This window comes from Phymastichus coffea, unplaced genomic scaffold (genome assembly GCF_024137745.1).
Source record: "Phymastichus coffea isolate CEN01 unplaced genomic scaffold, Cenicafe_Pcof_1.1 PCOF00027, whole genome shotgun sequence".
NCBI lineage: Eukaryota > Metazoa > Arthropoda > Insecta > Hymenoptera > Eulophidae > Phymastichus > Phymastichus coffea.
Genome location: NW_026706838.1, coordinates 3,466,958 through 3,477,121, shown reverse-complemented (window position 1 = coordinate 3,477,121; position 10,164 = coordinate 3,466,958). Strand labels below are relative to the sequence as shown.

Here is a 10,164-nt window from a genome sequence, read left to right as displayed (position 1 = left end):
TACGAACGTTTAACTTTGAATGCCGAAATCAATGAAACTTAAAACTATATTATAAAATATCATACGTCATTATTAGACTGCAAAAACTACGTCTTGCAAAGAAGAAGCAAATTTTTTATAAGCCAAGAATGGTTTTAGATAGAAATATGAAAACGAATTTATACAATGAAAGAATTCTTCTTTTTTAATTGTTTAAGATATGATTTGTTAATTCTGACAAAAGCCAGCACTTTCTGGAGCTTTCATATGCATATTTTTGTTAATATTTGTTGATAATCAAAGCTTTTAACAAAACGACTATCTCGAGTAAGAATAAAGTAATCGTTAACACGCTTTGATTATTAAATGCATTACTGAAAAACAACAAGAAAATCGTAAATTAACGCAGCTGTAAATTTTTGTATCTTGTATATAGGGACTACAAAGATTTGTAAAGGGTGCAAACTATATCACTTCAAAACTTGTTTTCAAGCTGCTCATAGTAAAGAGTAGCACTTGTAGAATAAGTAGTGTAACGGGCCCGATTTTATTAATTAATTAAATCGGAACCCGTTGCAGCAGAAAAATATTTCAACATTACAAATAAAAAGAAAAACGAAGAATATAAAAAAATGAAAATATAAAAACAAATGAAATTTTAAAATTTTTAAATTGTTGTTGTACAGACAAAAACAAATAATAACTATGCAAAACAAAAAACAAACATAATGTTCTTTGATTCTTCCTACTCAGTTAATTCGCAGAAATTATGTCAGAATTTTTAGTAAAATTTTTTTATTTCTTCGAAATATAGTCAAAATTCAAAAATCCAAAAATGTTCGAGACAGCTCTGTAAAAATTCACGCGCATACTTTGAGTAATTTAAATTGTTTTCTTTATAGTATTAATTTTTTTCTGTAAAGTTTATACTTTTCGATAACATGCATCACATTATTGGAATTAATTTGTATTAGCCCGCTATAAATTCAGTAACCAAGTGTCTCTTAACATTGCAAAACTTACATTCCATATTTTACTTTTTTGAAGTGCACGACCCTCCACGCATCATTTTTAATAATGTGATACACGTTTCCGCTGTTATTTTCCACGTAGAATACGGTGGTGTTAATGATTTTTTCATAAAAATTACTTACCGAACGCCCGGAGGCTTTTTTCAAGTGTTTCTTTGATAAATCAAACGACTTTCCAGTGGTTTTTCGCTTGTATCGCTTGCTATGTAATTTTTATGATAAAACAAATGACATCATCGTATTCTAGGGAAAAAAATACATCAAAAATGTTTATCGCCTCATTGAAAATTATGCTTGAAGACCCGTGTTTTCAATGAATAAAAGATCTGGAATATACGCGCTGCGCCCTTAATAAATTGGGGTCAGATTTGAAATCAACGAAAAAAATTACATCGAAATATGAATATCTAAAATTATTTTACCGATAACGTCAAGAATTATCATGAGAAAAAGGAAAAAGAAGCGACGAAAACAGAAAGCAGAAAGCAGTTTGTGAAAACGTACTTTCTTCGCGGCAGTTTTTGAAAACGTACTTTCTTCGTGGCAGTTTTTGAAAACGTACTTTCTTCGTGGCAGTTTTTGAAAACGTACTTTCTTCGTGGCAGTTTTTGAAAGCGTACTTTCTTCGTGGCAGTTTTTGAAAACGTACTTTCTTCGTGCCAGTTTTTGAAAGCGTACTTTCTTCGTGGCAAATTTGAAAACGAACTTTCTTCGTAACAGAATTACTAAGTTTTGTCTTCGTAAGACCGATCGATATGTGTTTTTGAGGTTGCTGATTAAGAATATAAAGTCAGATTTTTATAGCCTCACAGATGCTGTATAGGCTGTTTTAACGTTGTTACGAAACTGCGAAAATACTTAAACTCAAACAATGATATCTCGATGAAAAAAAAGCCATCTTGAATTTGAAAAATGTATTTCAAAGGGCAAGACTGCTCCTTTGTGATGCTCTGTTTTTGAAAAAAAAATTTATTCAAGATGCTATGTAACCTCAAAAATAGCAAAAACCGTTATTTTTTGCACTTTAAGGTTAGAGTAGGATTGGATTTATGCCTCCGGAGTACCTTATCGCGGAGCAAACGGAAAACTCGCGCCAGGACTATCATTTTGCGGGGCACTCGAGCGCATAAGCCTCCGGACTACCGTTTCACGGGGCAGACGAAGAAACTCGCTCCCGGATCATAATTTCGCGGGGTTGATGAGCATAAATGCATCCGGACTACCTTTTTACGGGGCAGATGAAGAAACTCGCGCCAGGACTATCATTTTGCAGGGCACTCAAGCGCATAAGCCTCCGGACTACCATTTCACGGGGCAGACGAGGAAACTCGCTCCCGGATCATCATTTCGCGGGGTTGATGAGCGTTGTTACGTGACGTTTCATTGTGTTATAATTGTATTTTGTCGAATAATATTTCACTCTCAAGAATTCCGTTCGGACATAGTATAGCTAGCAGTATTCGTGTGCGCGACTCGGTGGGAATGAGCGGCAGAGTCTGATTCACGCTGCGGCAGCATGCTGCGGTCAGCGTGCTTAGCTATATAAGACGAGCCGATACGAGAAGCGTAAACGTCTAAAGCATATGTGCGAGAGAGAGACGGAATGCGAGGGACAAAGGATATATATAATGAACCGGCGAAAACAACGACCGGAGATTAGTCAGTTAGGAGTGAGCGCTCAACTAAGAAGGTTGCATTTTTCCTACTGAAGTTAAATCTATAATTTAAGATAAGAGTTTGAGAATATAAGAGTTCAAGTTATAATTAAGTATTAGAAGTGTCGAGTACATTCGTTTTAATAATTTTGTGTAAACGAAAATCATAGGAATTATCATTTTACTGTGTGTTGCCACATTATTGGATAAAAAAATATATTGGACCAGTTAATCTGACCAGATTCAAAAAGGAAGTGATTGCCCACATAACGAAGCAAACAATATTTCGGACCAAAACAACAGATAAAGCTAACACCACAAATCAGACTTATATAAACCAAAAAAAGGACCAAAACAACAAAGTGAATACTTCCACGCTCTATTCTCGATAAAGCGAAATCTCTTCCTTGTTTTCTCTCTCTTTATTTCGATAACTACTTACTATATTCAAGGTTCCCCTTTCGGTGAATCCATTTGTTTGCGTACCGGGACCGGGTGTGTAACGACGATCGACGGCGTATTTTAGAATATTTATTTAATAAATCGTGAATTAGATAGTAACGCGATAGAGGTATCACTACTAGACATGTTATCTTATGTATCTAAATATATATAAATCTATCTTATGTACCCGTGTATTTTCATTTTAATAATCCAGCGAGCCCCCCCCCCCCCCCTCACCCATTACTCGCGCCTATCCCTCGCGTGGACGAATTTCGGCCATTGTCGGCAAATACGCGATCCATTCGCTGAGACGGTCGGGATACCGTACCGAAGGTTCAATTCTCCCGAGTCAGGACCACTCGGAGCTAAAACGGTCTAACACGTGGCCGTTTTGAAAAAACATCAAAACTGTCACGTAACAAATGGTAGCAGAGCATGGTTTTGTGCCTTCGATTAGTTGCCAATAAATCATTGTGTCCTTTCTTAATTTTATTGATACGTATTTTTTTTTATATATATATAAACGTGTTAGCTCTGGAATTTTTTTTTGGAACGGTACGTGGAGTTGAAACCTGAAGCGTTTCCTCCGCCGTATAACTTGAGCTTTGGCGAGGAAGAAATTTTCGATCTTTCTCACGCGTTTGACTTCGCTGAAGTCAGCGGGAAATTTGAACACCCTCGAATTTCTTTTGCTGACTGAGTTTTTTTTTCTTTTCTTTTATCCTCTTCGAGTGAATTCCTCGTGCTTTTTAATTATCTTGCAAATATTAACAAAATTAACTTAGAGGTTTTGTGGTCACCTATCTATTATTTAGTTTTAATTGAATTAATTACTTTCGCTAAGTACTTTTGTTTTAATCCTTTTATGAAGGTGAAGTTTTTTTTTCTATTTGTTGATAAGTGGTTTGGACTAACTAATTTCACTCTTCTCTTATTTCTTTTAAATGATAAGGATTAGTGAAAGGTTTAGATGGGATTAGTAGGAATCCGACACTTTTATCTAATGGGGAGCGACCGATAGAATTTTTATTTGCAACTTTACTCAGTTTTATTATCTTATACTTCGTTAGAAATTTATATTATTCACTCCTGTAGGGGAGGTCAGATTAAAATAACGATTCAAATTACGGTAATTTTGGACTTGTGGATTTAAATTTACTCCTTTTTTTTACTTTGTGTAAATTTTATTTGAATATTATTATCATCCTTAATCGAATTTTGTTTTCCCCCTTAGCAATAATAATTATTTACTTTTATATTATATAATCATTTTGCTTGTGATTTAGTGATCGCGTCTTATTTATTTATATTTTTTTCTCGTGTATTTTTGTCTCTTACCATCTGACTCCAAGAAACAATAAAGTCTTTCTACCATGGCAACTGAACAAGCGACTTTAAATCTTCTAACTAGTATGTCAGCAAGTTTTACTTTGCAAAATATTGTGCAAGGGATCACGGAATTTGATGGGAAAAATGTTCCCCTAAAAGACTTTATTCAGGACATCCGTAACGGAAAGGCACTTATAGCTAATACCCAAGAAGCGAATTTTATTCGCTTGATCATAGCGAAATTAAGGGGACCAGCGAGAGATTACATTTACGGTAAAACCGTAAATATTGCCAAGGGACTAATTAAAGTACTCAAGGAGCGTTTTGCCCCGTGCAAGGACTTCTCTTATTATGATTCGAAAATTCATAATTTGCGAATGAAAAATGGGGACACGGTCGGAGATTTTCTCGACCGTATCAATATCTTACTAAACTGCGCACAGAATGCGCTGAAAGAAGAACTTGGAGTTGAATATAGCGATATTATGGTGACCCCGATAAAGAATTCCACAATTAAAACCTTTATTGATGGGCTCCCAAAAGAAATCGGGGACTTAGTCGATATTAAGCAGCCGAAGTCTCCTGAGGAAGCCCTTACAAGGAAGCCCTTCGCATAGAAACTAGGAATAAGAATAAGCCGAAAAATACGGACCTTAATATGAGTAAGTGGCTGTCGATAAACCGTGGATTTAACGTTAGCTATATTCAGGATCAGCAAGTTGAAGCTGAGGAACCATATTACGAAGAATAGGAAGAGTTACCCGCGGAAATCCAACAATTTTTATCCAACGCCAGAATGGACGATTTTACCAGAATAATCAACGACAGCAAAATCAGTATCAGAACCAAGAGAGCCAGCCTCAATAACAGAAAATCAGTCCCAGGAGCAAAGGCAGTTTATGTTTAGAAATTGGAGGAGACGCCAGCAGAATAAAAATTTTCAAGATAATGGCGGTCACCCAGGACGATTGTACAATCCTGATACGGACATGTATCAAAATCCTACGGGACGAAGATACGGGGCAATTGCCTATGACCAACAACAGAAAACCAACGAGTTAAGACCGAACCCGCCGTATTAGTAGTTCGGAGGAAATACTGGTAATTTAAACTCCAACGGGGCTCGCCCTGGAGTGAATGCGGCAGGCCCATCTCAGACATCCCCGGCTCAGAATCATCGGCAGTAACAGGCGAAAACACTGATGACGGAAGTTCGACAGATGCCGGAAGTGGAGAAGCCGAGAGTAGCGCCAGCGAAAGTGATGACAATACTGAAAAATTCGGAGACGTTTCTCCCGAGTCAGTCGTCGCAGTTGCCGTAGATCGGGGACCTAGCGCAAAAGATAATAAAATCTATGCGCCTACAAGAGTAAGATTTCGAATACCCGAAACCGATAAACGGTGGACCGTATTTATGATCGAAAATGGATCGGCCGTAAATCTTATAAAATTTAATGCTTTACATTGGACTACGAGGTTCGACCCAAGAGAGTCGACTACTGTGAGTGGCATAACTGCACACACGGTTCCGACTCTAGGCACTGTATTGCTAACAATAAATAGCAAGCCTGCTAAATTTCATATAGTGTGAAATAATTTCCTCATTGAAGAAGATGGCATGCTAGGAAGGGACTATTTAATAGACACGAATGCAGTTATATCGTATTATAATGGAACTCTAATGGTAAACAGTGACTTGATGAATCCGATACCATTTCTACCTATTAATGTACCTGTGGAGCGCTTACAAGACAATCTTATCAAAGCTATGCGCATAGTACCAAAAAACGATGAAATATCAGAACTTGGAGCTGATTCGGACCTGGATTATGCGATAGAGCAACTTGCTAACGAAGGGATTAGTAACACTAAGCCCGGTCGAGCAAAGGACGACGTCAGTCACGGTAAAGTCAGGTACACCATAGGACCAAGGTCTCGTCAAGTTATTCAAATTAACTTGATCAAAACCGAGTTGACAGAAGGCTACTTGCCCAGGATTGACGTGAAGGACGAAAAGGTATTTCTTGGAGAGGGAGTAGTCGCAAATGTAAATAATACCTGTAAAATCATGGCGATTAATACACATGATAACGAGGAAGTCACCATTGAAATGGACCCGAGAGAAATTTTACCATTCGAGCAGTTTAAATCGCAGTTTTCCAGCTCTGAAGGCGAAAGTGTGTCGGAGTACAAAGTAGCCGTGCAGGCCAATAATCAATATAAGAAGAGGGGAAAGAACCTCTTACAATTGATTAGGACCGGACATCTTAATCCAAGCGAGCTCCAAAGCGTTAAGCGACTATTAAAAGGGTACCCACACGTATTTCTACTTCCTGGAGAACCATTGCCCTGCTCGGACTTAATAAAACATGAAATTCATCTTGAAAATAAAATTCCTGTAAATACCAAACAGTATAGGCACCCTCTCGTTCATAGATAATTTATTTTTCAAACGTTAAGAAAACGATTGGAAGACGGAATAATAGAAGAATCGAATTCACCATATAACTCGCCACTTTGGATAGTACCTAAAAGCCCGGCAAGTGATGGGACCCCAAGGTGGAGAATAGTCATCGATTTCCGAGAATTAAATAAAAAAACTATCGGTGACGCTTACCCTTTACCGAATATAGGGGATATATTAGATCAACTAGGGGGATCCCTTTATTTTTCAACGTTTGACCTTGCGAATGGCTTTCAACAAATACCTTTAAGAGAAGAAGACAGGCCCAAGACAGCTTTTTCGTCGTTTGATGGGCATTTCCAATATAAAAGGATGCCGGAAGGATTGATGAACGCGCCGGCAACATTCCAGAGAATGATGAATGTATTGCTGCGCAGACTAGTAAATGTAGAGATGCTAGTGTACTTAGACGATGTAATCGCTTATGCTAAGAACCTTCATGAACATGAAGTGAAGTTTGGAAAACTTTTTGAGAGACTATCGGATGCGGGACTAGTTCTACAACCCGACAAGGTAAATTTCCTTTGTAGGGAAGTAAAATTCCTTGGACATATTGTAAGTGGTCGAGGAGTCGAGCCAGACCCTAAACTAGTCGAAGCTGTAATGAACTTCCCAAGGCCAAAAGGAGTGAGAAGCGTTAGGTCTTTTCTAGGACTGTCCGGATATATAGGCGATTTATTCAAGATTATTCGAAAATCGCCAAACCCCTCAGTGATCTTACCAAAAAAGGACAAGAATACGATTGGGGAGCTGAACAGGAGGAAGCCTTTGAAAAGCTTAAAAAGCTCCTATGTGTAGCTCCGATTCTAACATTCCCGGACTTCAATAAACCATTTACACTAACTACAGACGCCTCGGATTACGCAATTGGAGCGGTACTTTCGCAAGAAGAAGATGGAGTCGATAGGCCTGTAGCTTATTTGTCAAGACTGTTAAGTAAACCCGAAAGAAATTATACGACCACTGAGAAAGAGTGTATCTAGGTTTTATACGCGATGAATCAGTTCCGGCCATATCTTTTGTGCAACAAATTTCCCACTGGTCTGTAACCATGAACCTCTGAACTATATGCATACGCGTAAGGACCTTGGACAACGCCTTATGAGATGGATGTTCAAGTTTACGGACTATCAATACACCTTCAAGTACAAGGCAGGGAAATTGAATTGTAACGTCGATGCACTGTCAAGGAACCCGGTAAATTTACAAGAATACTTGGATGAAAAGGAACAAAAAGAGAAAGAATTGAATGAAAACATACCAAAAATTCAAGTAATGATGCTGAAAAACAAAGTGACAAAAAGGAAAGTCACTAAAGAACAGACCGAAGAAGATCCAGAACAATCGATAGCGATACGAAGAAGAGCGCATACCATATCTAACGAGCCTAGACCGAAAGGTAGGCCAGTAGGAGCCAAAACGAATAAAGGAAAACCGCAGCTGGATCATAGCACTGTAGTGGAAAGAACGAGAAGTAAAAGGCCTGTGACTACGACGTCGAAATACAATAAGAATGTTCGCCCAAATGCTACTAATACTGAAATACATGAGAAAACCTGGGCGCCAGCCGATAAAGAAAAGATGCTGTCGAAAAGAGTTCAAGAACTAAAGAATTACGAAGCGGAACTTTCCACAGACGACTCAAGTACAAAACCCATTGAGGAGACCCAACAGAGAAAACGACTGACCAACCAAAACTATCAATCCGTGACAAGTACTTCCGGAATAGAAATAGTTGTAAATAAAAATGCAAATGAGGACGAGAAACGAAAGTCGAATCGTCCAAAAGCTACCTCTCCGAAATTACATTGGCGCGTGCAAGAAATTTTAAACCGATTGGACCGAGAGAGTCAAAGCTCGATTATGTCAGACACTGAGCCGGATGTGAGCGAACTACGGCCCAGTTCCTCGAGACGTTTTGTGATGTCCTCCACTGGTGTAGAGGACAGGGACGCGAAAGAAGCTCATGACAGTACAGACAACCGGGCTCCCATAGAGGACCCGCGATATAGCGGACTAAGGAGAGGTAAAGATACGGAAATAGAAGCAAGTGAGGATCAAGAATCCCAAACGAAGAGCCCGAAGATAAATAAGTCAAGTCGTACGACGACTGAGGAAGTCCTATCCGAAACAACCGAAGAGTTAATTGAAATACCGATCACTGGACCCCAAACTAGTGCAAGTTCTGAGAAACCTGAGGACGAAATCTCCAAGGAAAACGCAGACAGCGCAGGTCGAGGTGACGACGATAATTTAGAGAAGGGACCAAAGACCAGTCTGACACCTGACGAAGTCTGGACGTCGGTAGAGAAATTCGAAGCCAGTCTATGTCGACATAGGAGCTTGGTCAACGTATCGCACTTTTGGGACGATTTGGGTCTAGCTCAAGACAACAAAACCATAGAAATGCCTTCTCATTTTTCAGACGGTGACGAACCGCCTCCAGAAATACAGGAAACACTATAGGAACTCGACCCATATGACGACGAAAATAATACTAATGAAGAAATGGCTGGACGAATCAGAAAGTTGGTGGAAGAATCTCAAAAGGTCGTTGCCTCTCAAATTGAACAGAGTAGTGATAGCAATGAAAACGACGTGTCACGTGAAAACCAGAGCCAACACACGGAGCATTCAAGCGAAATCAATAAAGAGAACCGTGACGACGAGGTGGAAGTGCCGCGTCATAGAGAAATTTCAGTGACTCTGAGCATAAAGGTAGGAGCACCAACTGCTAAAAGTACGCCCATGGTTCAGGGGCGACGCCCTGTAGTGAAATTCAAGGGACTAAACGCTATTACTGAGGAATCAGCTACGAAAGACGAAACGCCGGTAGAATTACATTTTTCACAAGCACCTGTAGAGGATGAATTGTTTCTCATGGTACCCCCACCCTTGGGATCATTAAATCAATATAAAAGACCCGAAAATTATCGAAATCCGACTTCTAGTAGCGAGGGTACTAGCGGTGATCAAACGTTGGGACCTGCGAATTATATCCTTCAAAATAATGTCAGCACGAGCCAGCAGTGTTTGACTTATAAGAGGAATAACATTGTTAATTTTATTTCACGGAATTGCGACAATAAGACCTCCATCTCCAAGTTATTAGAGGAAATCGGAGCGATAAATTTACGGAACATGAAGAATCAAAAGCCTAAAATTGGACAGATTTTAACAACCGAGTACAAAAACAAATATGTCTTCTCAATTGTTGTTAAGGACAAGTACCACGACTCCACTAGCATGGAAGCCATTAAAA

At 39.0% G+C, this 10,164-nt stretch overlaps 1 protein-coding gene across 1 annotated transcript; it reads left to right on the top strand.

Moving 5' to 3' along the window:
- Nucleotides 1-8,180: 8,180 nt before the first annotated feature.
- LOC131675632 (uncharacterized) lies at nucleotides 8,181-9,368 on the top strand. Its single transcript, XM_058954670.1, has one exon. It carries the CDS (start codon nucleotides 8,181-8,183, stop codon nucleotides 9,366-9,368), a length of 1,188 nt encoding a protein of 395 aa, XP_058810653.1.
- Nucleotides 9,369-10,164: the final 796 nt, after the last annotated feature.